The sequence below is a fragment of the Pristiophorus japonicus genome, chromosome 1 (assembly GCF_044704955.1).
Source record: "Pristiophorus japonicus isolate sPriJap1 chromosome 1, sPriJap1.hap1, whole genome shotgun sequence".
In the NCBI taxonomy this organism is placed as follows: Eukaryota; Metazoa; Chordata; class Chondrichthyes; family Pristiophoridae; genus Pristiophorus; species Pristiophorus japonicus.
Genome location: NC_091977.1, coordinates 225896966 through 225921466, shown reverse-complemented (window position 1 = coordinate 225921466; position 24501 = coordinate 225896966). Strand labels below are relative to the sequence as shown.

The 24501-nt window shown below is 48.6% G+C and overlaps 1 protein-coding gene across 4 annotated transcripts in view; it reads left to right on the top strand.

The window, feature by feature from the left end:
* Window positions 1–24501, top strand: part of unc45b (unc-45 myosin chaperone B) — a 136805-nt gene that overhangs the window by 7956 nt on the left and 104348 nt on the right. For 3 of the 4 annotated variants that reach the window (XM_070887163.1, XM_070887182.1, XM_070887191.1), the window contains exon 2: window positions 15154–15315. In XM_070887163.1, coding sequence (XP_070743264.1) covers window positions 15154–15315 — 162 coding nt within the window. Of the gene's footprint in view, window positions 1–15136; window positions 15316–24501 lie in introns of all 4 variants that reach the window. The other variant, XM_070887173.1, reaches the window with a different exon arrangement.

The following is a 24501-nucleotide window of genomic DNA, read 5'->3' as shown; positions in this document are numbered from 1 at the left end:
GATTAGGGTGTGAGAATGTGCTATCACTGGTTTTGCATTGTTTTAGGATTGTCCAGTTTCTTGACCATGATTTCCATTGTGCTTGATTGGGTAATTCGATTATCTCTTAGAGGGTGAATAGCCTGGGGTCCTTAATGCACGAATTTGGCCCCACCTCCTGTATTTGGTAACTCTATTTCGCAGCCAAAATGTTGCAGAATCTTAAAATTGATATGCTCCTTCCCATAGATGTTTAGGGGATCTCAAGCTTCTGTAATTTAGGTCCATTTTGAATTCCCTTTCCTATGAGTCCAAACACTGTGGGGGGGGGGGGGGGAGGGTCTCCATGAATGCATCCCCTTTTATCTGGCTTCATCTGCCCCTTTAAACTCATTTTAAAAGCCCAGAAAGGGATTCTTCTCCTCTGCAGGGGAAAGGTACCTGGAATCTTTGCGAGATATTGGTAAATTCTACATTCCCCCTGTGATACCATATCACTTATGGTATAATTCTTTGAGGTGAGCAAAGTTCCTGACTCCTAAGAGATAACCTTCCCCATAAATTAGCTAAACTAATACCCAAAATGCATTACACTTATGCAACATCACCATAGATGCACACTTTTCCCTTTACAGGTACAAACTTTTTACATTGATACCCTCCCAGCTTGGAGGGGGTTCAATCACTACAATTGCATTTCAGCACAGTTAAATTTCATTTCAGTTACATTATATTCACCAGCATGTAGGCAACGTACAACCACATTACAGAAGGAAAAAAAAAACATAGATTAAAATTAAACAACATCAATTGGTCTCCTGAGGTTTGTCCATCAACCGGTAATGTCTGGATCCTGCCCTTGAGAACTGCTCTCAGGCTGGCTGACACACAAGACAAACTCAAAATAATCACCTAAACATTACTGCAACATTAACCTTAATTCTAAACTTAACCTTAAAATGCAAAATGGTGCAGTCAGCTGCCTTAAACTAAAATTAGAGCTATGTACAACCGCCACCCGTCTCCGGGTGGCCTGGTTAGTCCCTGTCAGGCCCATGCCTTGTGTGGCCTGATAGCCGCCTGGATGCTAGGGTTTCCCCGCAGCCGGTGAGCTGGAGACCCTTGTCTCTGGGACAGCTCATTGCTACTGCTCCTGTGAGACCCTCACCGCTGGAGGCGGCTGGCTGGTGGTCCCTACTCTGAGCGGCCTCTGTACTTCTGACCTTTGGCCTTCCCTGTCGGGCTGCCCTTCTCCTAGGGTAGAATCGCTGACGCTCAGATGCCGGTGACCACGGTATCTTTGGTGTACGGTGGTGTACGGAGGGTCCTTCTCAGGGCTTGGGTTACTGGAGGTGCGTCCGAATCCCAAACGATGGGTGAGATAGCCCCTCCAGTAGTGCAATTCACCGCCCCTATAGGCACGGTTTCTGAGCCTGCCACATTGCCTGTGGGGCGGCCACCGGAGGGTCCCTGTCCTGAGGACGGTTCACCCCTCCCGGCTGCCCTCTGTGCTTGGCTGACCCTGGGTTGTACAGCTTGCACTGGTTGATGTGGAACCACTTAGTTCGGCGGGGCAGCTTTATGGCATAGACCATCGGGCTTGCCTTGTCGACAATGCTGTATGGCCCCATATATAATGCTTCAAAAACCCCAACCCGAGCACAGTTCCTCACCATGACCTGGTCGCCTATCTCCCATTCATGGTATTTGCTGGGTTCTAGCAGCAATCGGTTCCCCTGATGCTGTCTGCCCATGTTACTAGCAGCCTGCCAGTGAATCTGAGGTGTTCAAACAGGTTCCTGACAAACCGGTCCCGGTTCACCTCTCTGAGCTGACCTTCTGTGAGCACCGGGGCTAGGACATGGGTGTGGGTCCACATGATCCGGCCAGTCATGAGCTCGTATGGGGAATACCCGGTGCTCTTTGACTGGCTGGCTCGGATCCCCATTAGGACCAACGGTAAGACCACCACCCACTTTTGGGGTGAGTCTCCTTCCGCAGCTTTTCTTTAATGGTGCGGTTTAAAGGCTCCACAATACTCGATGACTGTGGGTTGTGGGCAATGTGCCATTTCCCCTCAATGCCGAGCACCTTAAGGGTTGCCTGCATTACCTGCCCGGTGAAATGGCTCCCCTGGTCCGACTCCACATACTGTGGGAGTCCCCACTGGGAGAACACTTGCCTCACTAGAATCTTAGCTGTCCCTAGTGCGGTGGCTATTCGGCAGGGGAAGGCTTCAACCCATTTTGAGAACACGTCCACCAGGACAAGGCAGTATTTGTAGCCTCCCTGGGCAGTGGGTTGGGGCCCGATGTAGTCAATTTGGATTGACTGCCATGGTCCCTCTACCCTCCTGACATGTCCTAGGGACACCTTCCTTTTCTGGGGGTCAGGTTTGTTCACAGCACACACCAGGCAGTTCGCACAGAACTCGCGGACGTCCTCCCTGAGTCCCGGCCACCATCCTGCCTGTTCCACCCGTTGCCAGGTGGTCTCAGGCCCGGGGTGTCCCGCTCCTGGACCCTCATGGGCCAGTTTTAGGAATTCCCTCTGGTGCTGCTGCGGCAAGACCTATTGTTCCTCTTTAAACAGCATGCCTCCCTTAACGGTAATGGCTGCTGTGCCGTACGGACCTTCTACTCTCTCTCCTCTAGCTAGCGCATTCAGCACAGCTTTCAGGACCGAGTCCTGTGCCTGAACTGTTTTTAAGTCCGGGGCCAAAGCTATCCCTGTACTCTCTGCTGCCCTGTTCTGATTCTTGACCGCTGCTATGCAGCCGGTGTCATAGGGGTCCCAGAATCTTCCCGTGCGGGCACCTACTTTGGCCAGTTTGTCAGCCTGTTGGTTTCCCTCTGCACGGGGTTCAGTTTTTGAATGGGCCTTCACCTTATGTATGTAGACCTTTCCATCTTCCCCCACCGCTGTCATGATTTTCTCCAGTAGGGGCTTGATTGCCACGGGTCTCCCATCAGCGGACGTGTATCCGCGACGGGACCAGATAGCCAGGTACTCCGTACATGAATTGCAGGTGAACATACTGTCCGAGCAAATCGTGTACGGGGTAGGGAATTCCTCGGGGTGGGTCACCACGTACATTACGGCGGACAGTTCAGCATACTGGGCGCTCATGGTGCTGGGGAGCTTGATTGCCAGGGCAATACCTGCCCTTGGGTCGTAGACTCCGCACCCAGTGAGTCGTTCGTCAGCAGATACCCTGCTGGACCCGTCCACGTAGATGTCCCGGCCTGTAGGGTGTAACCCCGCCCGAAGGCCAATGTTTACCTTCCATACCCCTTCTATGGAGCACCTGTGGGCTTTCCCTGGATAGATTAGGTTGGCTGCGAGCCTTGGCTCGCGGGGGCCTTCTGAGGTCCATCTGGGAGAGGAGCAGGGTCCAGTGAGCAATGCGGGCACTGCTCACCGTCCCGTCCTTAATCCTCCCATCTAGGAGCATCTGAGTCGGTGTGTGGTGGGTTAGGAGTGTTAGAGGAGACCCTCCCGTGAAGATCAAGGATCTTTTCACTGCCCAATGTGTGGCTAGGAGGTGTCTCTCACAGTTGGAGTACCCCTTCTCCATATCTGTGAGGATCCTGGAGGAGTAAACCACCGGCCTCAGCTGGCCGTGCCGCTCTTGAAGCAGCACTGAGCTCAAACTGTCCCCGCTGGCTGCCACCTCCAGGAAAAACTCCTTTCCTACATCTATCGCTCCTAAGGCTGGCGTGGTCTGCAAGTCCTTCTTGAGCTGATTAAATGCTGCCTCGCAACCCTCATCCCAGTCCCACTCTACACCCTTGTGTAGGAGCCTGAGCAGAGGGGCTGCGGTGGCTGCATAATCCTCAATAAAGTCTCTGCAGTACCCGGTGAGTCCTAGAAAGGATCTTACCCCTGTCACTGTATTGGGGGCTGGTAACTCCTGTACTGCCTCCCTTCTAGCCTCTTCTATGGCCTTTCCCCAGCGCGCACAGTCAGCCCCAGGAATTTGACTTCCTTCTGGCCGATCTGTGCATTCTTGGGGTTTACTTTAAACCCTTCTTCTTTTAGCAGCTCCAGCAGTGGGCCATGCTCCTCCCCCTGATCGGTGAACAGGAGCAGGTCATCCACATACTGCACCAACTGCTGGGGTCTGCTAAAGCCTTTTAAACAGTTTGCCATACATTGGTGAAAAATGCTGGGACTATTGTGGAAGCCTTGGGGAAGACAGTTCCACGTGTATTGTTGGCCCTTAAAGGTAAAGGCGAGCTTGTACTGGTTCTCCCGTTTTAAAGGAATATACCAGAACCCATTTGAAATGTCCAGCACCGTGAAAGTGGTCGCAGATACTGGAATACTCCCTATGAGATCCGCTACGGCTGCTACAATGTGTGCACAGGCAGGGATATTCTTATTTAGTACTCGATAGTCCATGGTGGCCCTCCATGAGTTGTCCGGTTTCTGAACCGGCCACAGTGGAGAGTTCACATGGGTTGCTATCGGTCTTAACACCCCTTGCTCTACCAGTGATCCCAGCGCCGTTGTCAGGTCTGCCTCTGCCTCCCTGGGGAAGTTATATTGCTTTTGTGGTCGGGTCATGGGGTCCCCTACTATACTAACTTCCACCCCCGTTACCCTGCCACAGTCATGTTTGTGGGTGGCAAATGCTGCAAGGTGTGCCCGTACATATGCCTGGTACTCCACTGGGGTGTTACTGACCAGTAATTCCAAGTCATAACCCTCCTTTGGCTTCACGGTACACAATGTTCCCTTGGCTCCTTTTTCTGGGATCACCGCCACCTCACCTTCCCTGTCAGTCACTATGGCTCCCCATAGACAGTGGTTCCTGAGATAAAATCAGCCCCCAGGATCCCTTTTCCCTTCTGCTCCCATATCATCAGGACACACTTCTATTTGGTTTTGAGTGTCCCTAACTGAATGGTGAGCGGGATGGAAAACGAACCAGTTTGCTCATTGCCTGTGAACCCCACTAGACTGTACGGGACCCCGTTCGATAGAGGTGAGGTAGCTGGGTTATCTGCATATACAAGGGTGCTGGAAGCACCAGTATCTAGCAGCTAGGTCCCTTTCACTTTCTCCACCTCCATCGTAATGCACGGTCTCTTCCAGGCATCGTACTCTAGGGAACACAGGTACACAGGCTGCGCTGGCTCTAGTCATGCATCTGGTTGGAGCAGAGGGTTTTACCGTACCGGCTACTGCACCAGTTGCGATAGCTACTGCTCCCTGTCTGTTTATGAGTGTCTGTAGGGCGGCTACGAGTGTCTCATATAAGTGGCCTTTCCCTTAATCTCTTTCCATGGGTTCCGATAGACCTTCCTCCAGTGCCCACTTTTCCCACACCCAAAACACTCGCCCCCTTTGTGGGGAGGGTTCCCACCTTCCTGATGCCACTCTCTCTTGCCTTGGCTGGGTTTAATCTCATGGACCCTCCCTTTAGAGGAGGGCTCCTCTGTCCCTCTACTGTTCCGGTAAGCCAGTGTCAACTGTTTGACCACTGTCTCCTCGGTGGTTCTGGGACCTCTTGGATCGAACCAGACCTCGGCTTTTGCCTTTACTCCAGGTAAGCTGTTTGCCACCAGGCTGCGGAGCCAGTGAGCCAGCTCGTTAGGGTTCAGGTGGGCCCGGTCAAGAACCCCACTACAGGCCCTTTCGTAGACCAGCCACAACCTGTCGGCGAAAGCCTGTGGAGTCTCCCCATAGAGCTGCACTGTTTTCTCCACTCGGTAGAAAGGACTCCCGTCGTTCATACCCATGGCCTCTAGAACCTCCTCCTTAACCGTAGCGTACGAGTTTTGCCCCTTTCTGCTGTCTGCAGAGAGGGAATGGCACAGCTTGGTGTCTAGCGAGAAGAGCAACAGCTTAGCCTGCTCTGAATCATCGCACCCGTTAATATCCCCTGTGTGTTCCACTTCCAGGAAGTGTACCGAGGGATCCCCCTGTTGGGTGAGCTTACTTAGGTGGCCTATCATAGCCCTCAGTTTTTGGGTGTCGTGGGGGACTACGAAGTTGCTTTCTAGGGGTCCTGCTGCCCCATTGGCATCAGGCGGGCCAAACCTCTGCTGCCAGACCAGGTGCATTGGCCCTGGTTCCGGCCCTTCTTGTATTGGCTCACCCTCTTCCCCCTGCTGCCAAGCCGAGTTAAAACCCGGGACTGCCGGTGTTGGTAGTTCGCAATCCTTGCCTGCCCCGCACTCTGGCTGACACTCCTGCTGTCCCGGGCCATTCCTGGGAGCTGCAGGCGGTGACGGAGGGGCTTCCCCTTGCCCAACCCAGTGTTCCTGGGCTAAACCCGGGTTTATCAGGCACACCATGCCTTTAGCCCGGGATAGAGCAAGGTTCAAGCTTTGGATCTGCTGCTGGCAGGGGCCGTGGTCTCCTGCCTCAAATTCCCTGGTACTGGCTACCTTATAGGCTACCTGAATGTCTCTCACCCTCTCCCCGTACTCTTTAACTTGCTTGGCGAGGCAGGAATTCTCTTCCCGCAACGCCCGTTCGCTATTCTTGGCTTCAATAATCTGACACTGCAAAAGGTCCAGTTGGGTTTTGTGCCTGTCTTTCGTGAGCTCTCTACTTTCCTTTAACTGTCCCACCTCTGTCCACAGCCTTTCCCCGACTGTGGCCCTTGTGCTGGACCTCTCTTCTGCCTGTCTCAATACTCCCTTTAATTTCTCATTCTCCTCATCTAGAAGCCGGATCTGTTGATGAAGGCAAATTAGCCAAATGGCCTTCTCTATCGACCTTTTATGGTCCTTGCTCTCGGTCCATTGAGCTGCAGCATCTTCTGGACGCTCAGCATACAATAGATTGAGTACCCACTCCTTAGCCACATTTACCCTCTTATACACATACGAGGAAATCCCCTCATCCATTTGCTTCGTTTCCTGAAACCAGTCTCTCTCTTATCAGGTCGCTTGCACCAGTGTCCCATCTGGGTCGCCATTATGTAAGGGGTGGTTTTTAGGGGGTCAGCTTTCCCTTCTGACCTTATATGAGCGGTTCCGAATCGCTCCCACACCCTTGGTTCTAGACACTGGAATTATAAAGGGACTGTGACAGACTTGGACACACAATCGGTTTCAAGGTAGGAAGCAGGTATGGCTTTATTGTGTTTAAAAAGAAGTAAAAGGCACACCTTTAATAACACACACAGACCAATACACACTGAAGGGTACAATACATTGAATAAAATGTCAAATTACAGCCTGTGGGGAAAAGAATACAACTTAAACTCTAAATGGGGTAAAGAGGAGAATGCAGATACATTTACACGAGTTATCCCAGCCTCCCCCCTCCCAATTCCCCTGACTAACTAAGTTATAGCTCTGAGGGTTCAGGGGCTATGCTCACCAATCCCTTTTGACAGTTGTCGGTGAATCGTGGTTTCGGGGTTTGCTGCACTTGGCCTTCTAGGCAAGCCGTACCCTGGATGGAGGAGAGGACTTCGGACTGCGTAGTCTTCGGTTGGGGTGCGTCCGTTGATGCGCTAAGTTGCGTTTCGGATTTATGGGATAAGTACCCACTTTCTTCGGTTTTAGTTAGTCCTTTTAGGTAATTTCTCACCCGTTGGCCGTTCAGAAGTAGATTGTAGAGTGGAAATAAATGTCGATTCTTCGGATTTTGCTGAGTTGGTTTTGGTTGGTCGTTTTGCTGGTTGTGGTAGCCCGGGTTTGTCAATTTGGTTGCTGACAACCTTCCATTTCGTGGGCCTCGTGCTCAGTCGGTCCTTGACGATTTCCTGTAGGTTCCTTCACGACTCCATTTCTTCACTCCGGTTGCTTGTGTCTGTCTGTGTTCCTTTCGAGTCTGTGTTCTGCTAGCCTTTGTTCTGCTAGTTCTGTGTTCTGCTAGAGTCTGTGCGAGTTACAGTCTGTGTTCTGCTAGTTCTGTGTTCTGCTAGAGTCTGTGTTCTGCTACTCTTTCCTTGTAAAACTGGGGGATAGATATATCCCCCAAAAAAGGCTCCGTTATCTCCCATCAAATCTCTTGGGCTCTGTTTAAACTGTTCTGTCCATTGATTTTCAAATGTCTCCTTTGTCAGCAGTAACTCGATTAGGGTGTGAGAATGTGCTATCACTGGTTTTGCATTGTTTTAGGATTGTCCAGTTTCTTGACCATGATTTCCATTGTGCTTGATTGGGTAATTCGATTATCTCTTAGAGGGTGAATAGCCTGGGGTCCTTAATGCACGAATTTGGCCCCACCTCCTGTATTTGGTAACTCTATTTCGCAGCCAAAATGTTGCAGAATCTTAAAATTGATATGCTCCTTCCCATAGATGTTTAGGGGATCTCAAGCTTCTGTAATTTAGGTCCATTTTGAATTCCCTTTCCTATGAGTCCAAACACTGTTGGGGGGGGGCGGGGGGGGAGGGTCTCCATGAATGCATCCCCTTTTATCCCCCGCTGGCTTCATCTGCCCCTTTAAACTCATTTTAAAAGCCCAGAAAGGGATTCTTCTCCTCTGTAGGGGAAAGGTACCTGGAATCTTTGCGAGATATTGGTAAATTCTACATTTAGGACTGAGATGAGGAGAAACTTCCTCAATCAGAGAGTTGTTAACCTGTGGAATTCTCTACCGCAGAGAGTTGTTGATGCCAGTTCATTGGATATATTCAAGAGGGAGTTAGATATGGCCCTTACGGCTAAAGGGATCAAGGGTATGGAGAGAAAGCAGGAAAGGGGTACTGAGGGAATGATCAGCCATGATCTTATTGAATGGTGATGCAGGCTCGAAGGGCTGAATGGCCTACTCCTGCACCTATTTTCTATGTTTCTAAGTTTCTATGTTTCCAGAGACTTGAGCACAAAAATCTAGGCTGATACTCCAATGCAGTACTGAAGAAGTGCTGCAATGTCAGAGGTGCCGTCTTCTGGATGAGATGTTAAACCGAGGCCCAGTCTGCACTCTCAAGTGGACATAAGAGATCCCACGGTGCTATTTCAAAGAAGAGCAGGAGAGTTATCCTTGGTGTCGTGGACAAAATTTATCCCTGAACCAACATCACTAAAAAACAGATAATCTGGTCATTATCACCGTCATTTGTGGGGCCTTGCTGTGCGCCAATTGGCTGTGGCAGTGATAATCTCTCCTGCGAAGCACCTTGAGACGTTTTACTACATTAAAGGTGTAGTATAACTGCAAGTTGTTGTTTATAAATAACACAGAAAAATGGTGAACTGCATTACACGGAAGCTGCTCCAAACCTTTGAGGAAAGCATAGGTTAATTATTGGTGACGGGGCAGCTTGGAAGGCCAAACTTCTATCAGACAACAGCATTTGTTGACAACTATTTTGTTGCCAACAGCTCTACAACTATTTTATTTGAAGACAATTAAATTGTTAAATCAAGTGCCGCCTGATTAAAGGGGGAGGACACTCCAAACACTCTCAAACACGTGCCCCCTTGTTTTTTTGGGGGGCACTAAAACACAAATTATATAAGTGCCCCCTGGTTAAAAGGACACTAAAACTGGAAAATTAAACAAATTAACATTTAGACATAAAATCAAATAAAAATTTGGTTGCCGGGGGTGATGATGCACTCCAGTCCCTCCGGCGCCCACCTCTCTCAGAAGGCTGCGAGCGTACCGGTGGACACCGCGTGCTCCATCTCCAAGGACACCCTGGCTCGGATGTAACCGTGGAAGAGAGGCAGGCAGTCAGGCTGATTATCCCCTCGACCGCCCGCTGACTGGACCGGCTGATGGCCCCCTTGGCCATGCCCAGGAGCAGTCCTATGAGGAGGCCTTCTGACCTGTCTGCTCCCCTCTGCACAGGATGCCCAAAGATCAGGAGTGTGGGACTAAAGTGCAACCAGAATTTGAGGAGCAGCCCCTTCAAATAATGGAACAGGGGCTGCAACCTCGTACACTCCATAAAAACATGGAACACGGACTCCTCCAGACTGCAGAAATTGCAGGCGGCCTGGGAACCCATGAACTGACATAAAAACTTATTGCACGGGACTGCTCCGTGCACCACCCTCCAGGCCAAGTCCCCAATAACTCGAGGGAGGACTCCCGCGTAGAGTGCACTCCATTGGGGACCCCCGCCTCCTCGGGACGGCAAGATTGTGTGCCATGGCGTGTCCAGACAGCAGACGAGGATGGGAAGATGGAGAGTGTGCAAGAGCAGCCCACACAGGAAACCCCTACGCGCAGAACCGTAAGGCACGGAGGGGATTTCCCCGAGGAGGCTCAGGTTGTGAGGCGCCGGCTCCTGAGGGAGGTTTCAGGGCTTGGCGCCAATGAGGAATTCCGTCCAGATGGAGGTCACTTCGGACGGGATCTCCCCACGTGCTTGAGCCTCCTCGACCCACCTAACAGAGTCAGGGCCCAGAGCTGTTTTTAGCGACTTGATGGCATTGGCCGCGCGCCGGACGTCGGCCCAGTTTAGGCGCCATGCCAGCACATCTGGCGCCATCCAGCCCGCTCCTCCACCATTGAGCAGGTCCCTGACCATGGTTACCTCGCCAGTCACAGCCCTCTAGTCCGCCTGCCACCTAAAACCGCGGTTGTGGAGGTACAGATTCCTGAGCAGCGGCTCCTGCAGGACAGCCGCCATTTCAGATGGGGGAGAGCTGCACTTGGAGGCGACTCGGTTCCAGACCCTGCTGAGTTCCTGGTAAAAGACAGGCAGCCCCTGCATTGCGGTCCTGACGCTCCCCAGGCTCACAAACAGGAGCTGCGTGTCATAATTGAGGCTGTACTGCTGGCGGAAGAAATATGTCGCCACCTAGGAGGGGGCTCGACGTAGAGGTATCTCTCCAGGGTCTGAAGATGGAAAGTCACGAGCTGGGTGCTGATGCACACCCACGCCTGACCGCCCTCCCTAAGCGGGAGACTCAAAACCGCAGCAGCGACCCAGTGCTTCCTATTGTTCCAGAAGAAGTCCACCAGCTTTTTCTGTATCTTGGCGACAAACGCAGGGGGAGGAGTCAAAGTGACCAGCCAGTACCACAGCATAGCGGCCACCAGCTGGTTTATGACTAGCGTTCGACTCCACTTGGAGCAGTCCTGTCCAGCGCCCTAGGCGAGCGGCGACTTTGGCCTCCAGCTCCTGCCAGTTCACTGGCCAGGCTTCCTCGCCGGGGCTAAGGTAGACTCCCAGATAGAGGAGATGGGTCGTGCTCCAGGCAAAAAGCCTGAGCTCCTCCGGCAGGGAGTCCACCCGCCACTGACCCACCAGGAGTCCGGAACATTTCTCCCAGTTGATCCTGGTGGAGGATGTGGCTGAATAAATCTCCTGGCACTCACACATCCTCCGCAGGTCAACGTGATCCTTGACCATGAGGAGAATGTCATCGGCGTAAGCCGAGAGGACGACCTCCACACTCGGCCCTTGCTGAGACAGTCCCGTCAACCTCTTCTGCAAGAGGCGCAGGAAAGGCTCCACGCAGATGGCATATAACTGGCCGGACATAGGGCATCCCTGGCGCACCCCTCTCCCATAGCGAGGGGGCGCCATCAAAGGCCCATTAACCTTAATCAGACACTCCACGGCAACGTACAAAAGTCGGATCTGGGTGACGAAATGCGTCCCGAACCTGAGAGCACACAGAGTTCCCAACAGATACTCGTGATCCACCCTGTCGAACGCCTTCTCCTGGTCTAGACCGGTTAGCCTGCCATCAGTAGTAGGAAAAATGTTGGAATCAATTATTAAAGATGAAATAGCAGCACATTTGGAAAGCAGTGACAGGATCGGTCCAAGTCAGCATGGATTTATGAAAGGGAAATCATGCTTGACAAATCTTCTAGAATTTTTTGAGGATATAACTAGTAGAGTGGACCAGTGGATGTGGTGTATTTGGACTTTCAAAAGGCTTTTGACAAGGTCCCACACAAGAGATTGGTGTGCAAAATTAAAGCACATGGTATTGGGGGTAATGTACTGACGTGGATAGAGAACTGGTTGGCAGACAGGAAGCAGAGAGTTGGGATAAACGGGTCCTTTTTAGAATGGCAGGCTGTAAATAGTGGAGTGCCGCAGGGCTCAGAACTGGGACCCCAGTTATTTACAATATACATTAATGATTTTGGATGAAGGAATTGAGTATAATATCTCCAAGTTTGCAGATGACACTAAGCTGGGTGGCGGTGTGAACTGTGAGGACGCTAAAAGGCTGCAGAGTGACTTGGACAGGTTAGGTGAGTGGGCAAATGCATGGCAGATGCAGTATAATGTGGATAAATGTGAGGTTATCCACTTTAGTGGCAAAAACATGAAGACAGAATATTAACTGAATGGCGGCAGATTAGGAAAAGGGGAGGTGCAACGAGACCTGGGTGTCATGGTACATCAGTCATTGAAAGTTGGCATGCAGGTACAGCAGGTGGTGAAGAAGGCAAATGGTATGTTGGCCTTCATAGCTAGGGGATTTGAGTAGAGGAGCAGGGAGGTCTTACTGCAGTTGTACAGGGCCTTGGTGAGGCCTCACCTGGAATATTGTGTTCAGTTTTGATCTCCTAATCTGAGGAAGGACATTCTTGCTATTGAGGGAGTGCAGCGAAGGTTCACCAGACTGATTCCCAGGATGGCAGGACTGACATATGAGGAGAGACTATATTTACTGAAGTTTAGAAGGATGAGAGGGGATCTCATAAAAACATATAAAATTCTGACGGGACTGAACAGATTAGATGCAGGAAGAATGTTCCTGATGTTGGAGAAGTCCAGAACCAGGGGACACAGTCTAAGGATAAGGGGTAAGCCATTGAGGACTGAGATGAGGAGAAACTTCTTACTCAGAGAGTTGTTAACCTGTGGAATTCTCTACCGCAGAGAGTTGTTGATGCCAGCTCATTGGATATATTCAAGAGGGAGTTAGATATGGCCCTTACGGCTAAAGTAATCAAAGGGCATGGAGAGAAAGCAGGAAAGGATTATTGAGGTGAATGATCAGCCATGATCTTATTGAATGGTGATGCAGGCTCGAAGGGCCGAATGGCCTACTGCTGCACCTATTTTCTATGTTTCTATGTTTCTATGACCGACACAGCAGAGAAACATGCAGACACACATAGATGGCAATTGTCAGGAAAAACATGGAAAAAAGGGGTTAACAGTGGTAGTGGCTGTTGAGAGCCAGCTGAACAAGGTTGGGGACCTAACACACTACAAGCTCATCATCAGTTATATAGGGATACACACCTTAGTTTACCTTCACACAAAATCTGGTACAGCACCAGGATTGTATTCAGTAGTTCACTGTATTTCATGACAGTGGGGCACAGTATGAGATGTTTGAAGGACTCCCAACACCCATTTACGTACTGCTATCTCCCACTTATGTGATGAAAGGAACATAAGAAATAGGAGCAGGAGTAGGCCATTTGGCCCCTCGAGCCTGCTGTGCCTTTCAAGAAGATCATGGCTAATCTTCTACACAACTCCACATTCCCGCCTGATCCCCATATCCTTTGGTTCCCTTAGTGTCCAGAAATCTATCTATCTCTGTCTTGAACATACTCAATGACTGAAGCAACAGAGATTATATCGTAGTTTACCATTGAGCATTTGGCAACATCAGCAATAGCAATCTTAGTTCCACAATTCATAGATACAACAATTTGTGTTCCATTCCATTGTGGAGATAGACAGATTTTTGAACGATAAGGGAGTGAAGGGTTATGGAGAGTGGGCAGGGAAGTGGATCTGATCCCAAGCTCTGATCAGCCATGATCTTATTAAATGTGTAGCAGGCTCCTATTTCTTATGTTTCTTATTCTGGGCACCACACTTTAGAAAGGATGTCAAGTCCTTAGAGAGGGTGCAGAGGAGATTTACTAGAATGGTACCAGGGATGAGGATCTTCAGCGATGTGGATAGGCTGGAGAAGCGGGGGTTGTTCTCTTTAGAGCAGAGAAGGTTAAGAGGAGATTTGATAGAGGTATTGAAAATTTGGACACTTTTTAAAATTCAAAATCCAAGCTGCATATCATGATTGGCTTCAACTTGCTTGGAGTGGGGTGATAAGAAACCATGAGGGAGGGATGCAGAGACCTTCTGAATTCTGAATTCCCACTATTCTATGATTAAACAGATTAGTGGGCTTCATGAGTAGATGTCCTCCAGTGGTAGCACGTCTGCAGTCGTGCAGGAACAACCAGTTGCCACTCGCGGTCAGCTGCAGGTCAGTTCCATCAAGTAGCCCTGCATAAGTAACAGTAGACACAACCTTGAAAGCATCAAGTTCGCAGGAGACACCAGTAAAGGAGACCACTGGTGCTGATAAAGTTGCGTCAGGGTTAGTCAGAGGTACAGGTAGTGGGGCCTTTGCACTCCTTTGCTGCTCGCCAGTTGGTTACGCAGCCAGTCCAACACGACTACCTCTTCACTTAGCAAAGCTCTTGGTCATACGATCAACATGGAGAAAGTCATGAAGTTCACAAAAAAGCAAACACATTTTTAAAATCATCATTTACGGGATGTGGGCTTCGCTGGTAAAGCCGGCATTCATTGCCCATTCCTAGTTTCCCCTTGAGAAGTAGGTGGCGAGCCGCTCCAGTCTGTGTGCCAACGTGAGTTCCAGGATTTTGACCCAGCGATGATGAAGGAATAGGCGATATATGTCCAGGATGGGATGGTGTCTGACTTGGAGGGGAACTTGGAAGCGATGGTGTTTCCATGCGCTTGCTGGCTTTGCACGGATCTACAGGTGAGCTCCTGGAATGAGAATGGTTGAAATAGAGCTAATTTCGGTGAGCTGAAAATGGATCGGACTCAGGTAGATTGGAAACAAAGTGGGAGTGGGACTAATTGGATAGCTCTCTCTCCAAGAGCCGGCACAGGCACGATGGGCCAAATTGCCTCCTTTTGTGCTGTATCATCCTAGGATTCTATGAACATGCTGTATATATCCAGTAATGAACACCCACAGTGGTGAGAGAATTCAACAATTAGTTTAAGACACATATGATGAATCCCCATCCTCTGAGTCATCATGGCTTATCGAGAGAGTTGAATCTTGGACAAAGTGTGAATGTTTTAACCTTACGTACGTGCAGGTAGCTCCCTCTTTGTGCTGACACTGTTCCATTTAACATATGACAAAGAACAGAACGGGACAGCACAAATGGGTGGTTGTCCTTGGACTATATCTCTATGCTGCTGTTTTCACACAACAGTTAGTTATATTTTCTTGTAATGCCAACTTTGCAGCTTTACATTGGTTTCAGATGGAAGATCCAGTTCAGTTAAAGGAGAAAGGCAATGAATGCTTTCAGAACAAGGACTATGACAAAGCGATTGAATACTACACAAAAGCAATTCAACTGACCAAAGAGAAGAAAGTTCTAGCGACACTTTACAGAAACCGAGCAGCGTGCCATTTGAAAAAGGTAAGGGCCCAATCTTTAAAACAAAATGATTGCAATTGTTGCTGGCAGAAGCTTGTTCATTCTGTGGCAACATCTCTCCATACTATGTGTTTGTGTCATTCCGATGTAATGCAAGTGACATTTACACAATGATATTAGCAATTAGAGAGTAATTGATATGCATGTGGGTGGTCTAACTAACCTGAGAGTACGATGGCTGATTGCAGGATGAAATTGAAGGTCACGTATATCAATCTTTCAGCTGAACTTTAGTTTCCTGGAAGAGTAAAACATTTGGAGGACGGGTGGGGGGATTTTCTCTGTTCATTATTTGTACTGAAATCATAAACACCGGTGCTTACATATCTGTGTACAATGTTATTACAAGTAGCAAGCAGAATATATTTATCCCCAGATGAAAAAAGGAAGACTTGCATTTATATACCTTTCACCACCTCAGGATGTCCCAAAGCGCTTTACAGCTAATTCTTTACTTTTGAAGCGTACTAATGTAGGAAATGCAGCAGCTAATCTGCACACAGCCTACTCATGTTCTTATGTTCTTTATTTGTTACGATGATTGGCAATCAGAAACTAGCAGCACAAACACTGGCCAAAAGCCTTTGGATAAATTTGGTATACGTTACAAGTTGCTTGCTGACCTCTTGAGTCAGAGGATACGCTGTTTTATCCTGCATCACACACATCCATCTCGCTGGAGCAAGAACGGTGTGTTCACGACTCACGCTGTTATTAATGCACAAATCGGCCAGTAAGTTCAAGATATGAAGAGGTACGCCATGAGTTGCAAATTTCCACAACTAGCTGGTTGATTTTTGCCAACTGCTTCGCACAAACGGTATCTCGCCCTGAACCTTCCCGTTATTTTTATGAATTTGCTGGAGTTGCACATTCATTTCCCATTAACTTGCCACAGAAAGTTAACTCTGGTACCTTTTCAACAATGTAATAACTGTTACTGCAATTCCAATCAACCTCCCCGGCCTAGATAATGGAAGAAATTAAGACTTGCATTTATAGAAACATAGAAACATAGAAAATAGGTGCAGGAGCAGGCCATTCAGCCCTTCTAGCCTGCACCGCCATTCAATGAGTTCATGGCTGAACATGAAACTTCAGTACCCCCTTCCTGCTTTCCCGCCATAACCCTTGATCCCCCGAGTAGTAAGGACTTCATCTAACTCCCTTTTGAATATATTTAGTGAATTGGCCTCAACTACTTTCTGTGGTAGAGAATTCCACAGGTTCACCACTCTCTGGGTGAAGAAGTTTCTCCTCATCTCGGTCCTAAATGGCTTACCCCTTATCCTCAGACTGTGACCCCTGGTTCTGGACTTCCCCAACATTGGGAACATTCTTTCTGCATCTAACCTGTCTAAACCCGTCAGAATTTTAAACGTTTCTATGAGGTCCCCTCTCATTCTTCTGAACTCCAGTGAATACAAGCCCAGTTGATCCAATCTTTCTTGATAGGTCAGTCCCGCCATCCTGGGAATCAGTCTGGTGAACCTTCGCTGCACTCCCTCAATAGCAAGAATGTCCTTCCTCAAGTTAGGAGACCAAAACTGTACACAATACTCCAGGTGTGGCCTCACCAAGGCCCTGTACAACTGTAGCAACACCTCCCTGCCCCTGTATTCAAATCCCCTCGCTATGAAGGCCAACATGCCATTTGCTTTCTTAACCGCCTGCTGTACCTGCATGCTCACCTTCAATGACTGATGTACCATGACACCCAGGTCTCGTTGCACCTTCCCTTTTCCTAATCTGTCACCATTCAGATAATAGTCTGTCTCTCTGTTTTTACCACCAAAGTGGATAACCTCACATTTATCCACATTATACTTCATCTGCCATGCATTTGCCCACTCACCTAACCTATCCAAGTCACTCTGCAGCCTAATAGCATCCTCCTCGCAGCTCACACTGCCACCCAACTTAGTATCATCCGCAAATTTGGAGATACTGCATTTAATCCCCTCGTCTAAATCATTAATGTACAATGTAAACAGCTGGGGCCCCAGCACAGAACCTTGCGGCACTCCACTAGTCACTGCCTGCCATTCTGAAAAGTACCCGTTTACTCCTACTCTTTGCTTCCTGTCTGACAACCAGTTCTCAATCCACGTCAGCACACTACCCCCAATCCCATGTGCTTTAACTTTGCACATTAATCTCTTGTGTGGGACCTTGTCGAAAGCCTTCTGAAAGTCCAAATATACCACATCAACTGGTTCTCCTTTGTCCACTTTACTGGAAACATCCTCAAAAAATTCCAGAAGATTTGTCAAGCATGATTTCCCTTTCACAAATCCATGCTGACTTGGACCTATCATGTCACCATTTTCCAGATGCACTGCTATGACATCCTTAATAATTGATTCCATCATTTTACCCACGACTGAGGTCAGGCTGACCGGTCTATAATTCCCTGTTTTCTCTCTCCCTCCTTTTTTAAAAAGTGGGGTTACATTGGCTACCCTCCACTCCATAGGAACTGATCCAGAGTCAATGGAATGTTGGAAAATGACTGTCAATGCATCCGCTATTTCCAAGGCCACCTCCTTAAGTACTCTGGGATGCAGTCCATCAGGCCCTGGGGATTTATCGGCCTTCAATCCCATCAATTTCCCCAACACAATTTCCCGACTAATAAAGATTTCCCTCAGTTCCCCCTCCTTACTAGACCCTCTGACCCCTTTTATATCCGGAAGGTTGTTTGTATCCTCCTTAGTGAATACCGAACCAAAGTACTTGTTCAATTGGTCTGCCATTTCTTTGTTCCCCGTTATGACTTCCCCTGATTCTGACTGCAGGGGACCTACGTTTGTCTTCACCAACCTTTTTCTCTTTACATACCTATAGAAACTTTTGCAATCCGCCTTAATGTTCCCTGCAAGCTTCTTCTCGTACTCCATTTTCCCTGCCCTAATCAAACCCTTTGTCCTCCTCTGCTGAGTTCTAAATTTCTCCCAGTCCCCAGGTTCGCTGCTATTTCTGGCCAATTTGTATGCCACTTCCTTGGCTTTAATACTATCCCTGATTTCCCTAGATAGCCACGGTTGAGCCACCTTCCCTTTTTTATTTTTACGCCAGACAGGAATGTACAATTGTTGTAATTCATCCATGCGGTCTCTAAATGTCTGCCATTGCCCATCCACAGTCAACCCCCTAAGTATCATTCGCCAATCTATCCTAGCCAATTCACGCCTCATACCTTCAAAGTTACCCTTCTTTAAGTTCTGGACCATGGTCTCTGAAATTACTGTTTCATTCTCCATCCTAATGCAGAATTCCACCATATTATGGTCACTCTTCCTCAAGGGGCCTCGCACAATGAGATTGCTAATTAATCCTCTCTCATTACACAACACCCAGTCTAAGATGGCCTCCCCCCTAGTTGGTTCCTCGACATATTGGTCTAGAAAACCATCCCTTATGCACTCCAGGAAATCCTCCTCCACCGTATTGCTTCCAGTTTGGCTAGCCCAATCTATGTGCATATTAAAGTCACCCATTATAACTGCTACACCTTTATTGCATGCACCCCTAATTTCCTGTTTGATGCCCTCCCCAACATCCCTATTACTGTTTGGAGGTCTGTACACAACTCCTACTAACGTTTTTTGCCCTTTGGTGTTCTGCAGCTCTACCCATATAGATTCCACATCATCCAAGCTAATGTCTTTCCTAACTATTGCATTAATCTCCTTTTTAACCAGCAATGCTACCCCACCTCCTTTTCCTTTTATTCTATCCTTCCTGAATGTTGAATACCCCTGAATGTTGAGTTCCCAGCCCTGATCATCCTCGAGCCACGTCTCCGTAATCCCAATCACATCATATTTGTTAACATCTATTTGCACAATTAATTCATCCACCTTATTGCGGATACTCCTTGCATTAAGACACAAAGCCTTCAGGCTTGTTTTATTAACACCCTTTGTCCTTTTAGAATTTTGCTGTACAGTGGCCCTTTTTGTTCTTTGCCTTGGGCTTCTCTGCCCTCCACTTTTCCTCATCTTATATAGTGCCTTTCACAACCTCAGGATGTCCCAAAGCACATTACAATGCCATACTTTAGAAGTGTAGTCAGCTCAGCAAGATCCCACAAACAGCAATAAAATAATGACCAGAAACTCTTTTATTTAGTGATGTTGATTGAGAGAAAACTCCCTTGCTCTTCTTCAAAATAGTGCCATGGATCTTTTATGTCCACCTAAGAGCGCAGACGGGGCCTCGGATTAACATCTCATCCTAAAGACGGCACATCTGACAGTGCAGCGCTCCCTCAGTACTGCACTAGATTATGTGCTCAAGTCTCTGGAGTGAGACTTAAACCCATGACCCATTGAGCCACGGCTAACACGGCAATTTGAAGAGAACAATTTAAACTGTTCAATCTGATTCCTGCTTGTAGTAAATTATTCTTAAAGATTTTAAATTATTTAAAACATTTTTTTCTTACTTTTCCTTTCTGTCTCTTTTCTTCTCTCTCTCTTAATCCAATCTTTCTTTCCCACTCTCTATTTCTCTTTCTGTACCTGATTTGACTCTAATTCACCTTATTTCCTTCTCTGTCATTCCTCTGTGTCTTTCTGAAGCCTAAAATCTCATTGATTAAGGAGATACACTGTTGGTCCCGCTGTTCACTGAGGTCCCAGATGCCCCGTTTCCCTTGCCGCGCCGTTATCAGCTCACACTTCCAGCAAGCTACACAGCAAAAACATATTCGAGCTGGAGGGTGAGGGGAAAAAGTCTGACTAACGGCGCACACTCTAGCAAGATTTGGCCCAATATATTATCAAATTGTGGTTTATAGCAGTGTATTGTGAGAGTGTCGATGGTATTTTCAGCAGCAACAACTTACTTTTATATAACACCTTAAATGTAGAAAAACATCCCAAGGTGCTTCACAGGGTCGAAGGGAAAATCGATGGCGAGTCAAAGCGGGAGAGGTTAGGAGGGAGAGAGTGCTGGCAGCAGCAAATGAGATTTAAAAAGGGAGGAAATGTATAACGCATAAGCAAGGTAAGAAGCTAGAAAAATCAGTGGCCCTAATCAAACTGTTATGTATGTGAACCTCACCTGTGTGTAAGACTTGCCACTAGGGGGCACATCTGTGGGAGACCTATGGGTCACCTGTGTACCCTAGAGCGGGCAGGTATAAAAGGCAGTCCACCATGCTGCTGCCTCACTTTAGAGTTATATTAAAGAGACCAAGGTCACAATGGTTTGAGCTTACAACACAGTCTCGTGGAGTTATTCTGAACTTAACAACTGGCGACGAGTTAAAGATTACGAACTTTCATGCGGAAATGGCTGCCGTTGGTATTCTTGAGAAATTTGTTGAGAGTGATGATTGGGAAGCCTTCGTTGAGCATCTCGACCAGTACTTCATGGCAAGCGAGCTGGACACGGCTGAGACGGAGACCAAGCGCAGGGCGATTCTCCTCACCGTATGTGGGTCGTCGGTATATGGCCTCCTCAAAGATCTACTGGTCCCAGACAAACCAATGGACAAGATTTACACAGAACTGTGTGTGCTAGACCAAGAACACCTCCAGCCGAAGGAGAGTATCTTAATGGCCAGGTATCGCTTTTACACGCACCAGTGCTCCGAGAGCCAGAACGTGGCGAGCTTTGTCGCCAACCTAAGACGTCCTGCGGGACCATGCGAATTTGCAGGATCTTTGAGGGAAATGTTGCGGGACTCTTTCATGCTCGGAATTGGCCACAAGGCCATCCTCCGCAAACTACTGTCTGCCGAATCCTTAGATCTGAGCAAGGCCATCACGATAGCCCAGGCCTTCACATCCACGAGCGACAACGCGAAACAGATATCTTCACAGAATCGAAGCTCACCGGCAAGTACTGTGCATAAAATAATGCCCTCACCAGGCAGAACTGTACATAGTAGGGCCCACATGACCACAGAGGCCAGGCCTAGGGTGACTCGAGGCCGCTGGGGAGTGCTAATGTGAATCCATTAACACCATGTTGGCGCTGCGGGGGCAGTCACAGAGCCCATCAATGTTGATTCAAGCACTATATGTGCAAGGGCTGTGGAACAATGGGGCACCTCCAACGAATGTGCAAGCGAGCTCGGACTCATCACTTGACAGAGTCAGCAGAGAGCGACCGATCCAGCGTGGATCACGCTGAACGAACAGGAAAGGCAACTCAACCGGAGGATGAGGAGGAAGTGTATGGGATACACACCTTCACCATAAAAAGTCCTCTGATAATGTTAAAAGTCAAACTTAACGTCATTCCAGTCTCCATGGAATTGGACACGGAGGCAAGTCAATTGATTATGAGCCAGAAGACTTTTGAGAAACTGTGGAGTAACAAGGCACAGAGGCCAAAACTGAGCCCGATTCACACTACACTGCACACTTACACCAAAGAACTCATACCTATTATTGGCAGTGCGGCAGTGAAAGTATCATATGACGGAAGGGTGCATGATTTACCGCTATGGATTGTACCAGGCGATGGCCCAACGCTGTTTGGCAGGAGCTGGCTAGGCAAGATCTGGTGGAACTGGGACAATATCATAGCACTGTCCTCAGTAGATGACGCCCGTGTGCCCAAGTGCCTAACAAATTCCCGGCGTTATTTGAGCCAGACATCAGCAACTTCACAGGTGCCAAAGTGCAGATCCAACTTGTTCCTGGGGCATGGCCCGTTCATCACAAGGCCCGAGCAGTCCCATATATGATGCGAGAGAAAGTCAAAATCGAGCTGGACAGACTTCAACGAGAGGGAATCATATCACCAGTCGAGTTCAACGAGTGGGCCAGTCCAATCGTGCCGGTATTAAAGAGCGATGGGACGGTCAGAATCTGTGGGGACTACAAGGTGACGATCAACCAAGTCTCATTACAGGACCAATACCCACTACCCAAAGCGGAGGACTTATTCGCAACACTAGCAGGGGAAAAATCGTTCATCAAACTAGATCTAACCTCCGCTTACATGACACAAGAGCTGGCTGAACCGTCAAAGAAGTTGACTTGCATCAACACGCACAAAGGTCTGTTCGTGTACCACAGATGCCCCTTTGGAATTCGCTCAGCGGTGGCCATCTTCCAGAGGAACATGGAGAGTCTGCTGAATTCAGTTCCATGCACAGACGTGTTCCAAGACGACATCCTGATCACTGGTCGCAACACCACCGAACACTTGCACAACCTGGAAGAGGTTCTAAAGCGACTGGACAGAGTGGGACTCTGGCTGAAACGCTCCAAGTGTTTTTTCCTGGCGCCAGAGGTCAAATTTCTGGGGAGAAAGATTGCGGTGGACGGCATCAGACCCACAGACTCCAAGACGGAGGCCATCAAGAATGCACCCAGACCACAGAATGTGACGGAGCTGTGTTCGTTCCTGGGACTCCTCAACTACTTTGGTAATTTTCGACCGGCGTTGAGCATTTTGCTGGAACCATTGCATTTGTTGCTACGCAAGGGTGACAACTGGGTTTGGGTTAAATCTCAAGAGACAGCCTTTAATAAGGCCAGAAACTTGCTTTGCTCTAACAAGTTACTTGTATTGTATGACCCATGGAAATGCTTAGTACTAGAATGTGATGCGTCGTCGTAACGGGTTGGTTGTGTGTTACAGCAAGCAAATGTGTCAGGCAAACTGCAACCGGTTGCATATGTGTCCAGATGTTTATCCAAGGCTGAAAGAGCCTACAGTATGGTTGAGAAAGAAGCATTGGCTTGTGTGTACGGGGTTAAGAAAATGCACTAATACCTATTTGGGCTCCGGTTCGAGCTCGAAACCGACCACAGACCACAAAGGTATCAACACCAATGCTTCGTCCCGCATCCAAAGATGGACACTAACATTGTCTGCATATGACTATGTAATCTGCCACAGACCAGGCACTGAGAACTGTGCTTGTCATGTATGTAACCTCTATGTAACACCACTGCAATACTGTATATACTTAAGCAATGCACACCTTGACCACAGGGGGTGAACTTGTGGAAGACACTCCTTACCTGGTCATTCAGGTATATAAAGGGAGGTCCCATGCAGGGTCATCATTTCTTGGTCCTGTGAATAAAGGTTCAGGTCATAGAGTGACCTTGTCCATAGAATGTATCTCGTGTGGGTTTTGTGCCATTGAGTAAGGACTTTACATAGGCGACGAGAAACGGGAATCAACGACTCACGAGAATGGCCACCGTAGCACAGAGGAACGGTACTGGGTTGGTGAGGACTGGGACGATTTCATTGAGGGGCTCCAGCAAAGCTTTGTCACGAGAGAATGGCTGGGAGATGCAGCGGCCGACAAGCGATGGCCCATTTGCTGACCAACTGCGGACCTAGGACTTATGCGCTCATGAAGGACCTACGAGCACCCGAAAAGCCGGCGGACAAAACCTTTGAAGAGCTCAGCAAACTAATCGGTGAGCACCTCAAACCGGCGAGCAGTATACACATGGCCCGACACAGATTCTATACCCACCGACGTCATGAAGTACAGGGCTTACCGGACTTCGTTGTGGACTTCCGGCGTTGGCCAGCCTCTGTAAGTTCAGACGCCTGCAAGGAAGAGATGTTAAGGGATTTCTTTATTGAGGGCATCGGCCATGTGGGGATTTTCCGAAAGTTAATCGAGACCAAGGACGTGACTTTGGAAACGGCGGCGTTGTTGGCTCAGACTTTCATGGCGGGGAGGAGGAAACCAAAATAATATACGCGCACAATTCTGCCTCCAACGTGGCGGGGGATCAGGGAGTCAATATCATAAACGCGACTCAGAGCCCCGCAGGCAAGGACAGTTCTACACACCCCAGGCAGCAATAGACCCCAGAGCAGGTTTTCAACGGAGACAATGGCAGGCTGAACGGACATTTACGCCATCACATTGGACAATGCGGTCCGGGATGGGGCCATTGACACCCACTAACAGGGTACTCAAGGGCAGTCAAAGGGACAATCAGCGAGGAATGCCGGGTCATAGCTCCTTTGTTCACAACAATGGGAATCTCAGCTCATGCTGGAGTTGTGGGGGCAAATACTCTGCCAGGACTTGCAGGTTTTAACAATTTGTCTGCAGAAATTGCAACCTCAGTGGCCATTTAGCTCGAATGTGCAGGAAGCCTGTAACCAAGCTAATTTACGAGGTGGATGGACCAGAAGAGGGGTCTGTGATGCAGGATGACTCTT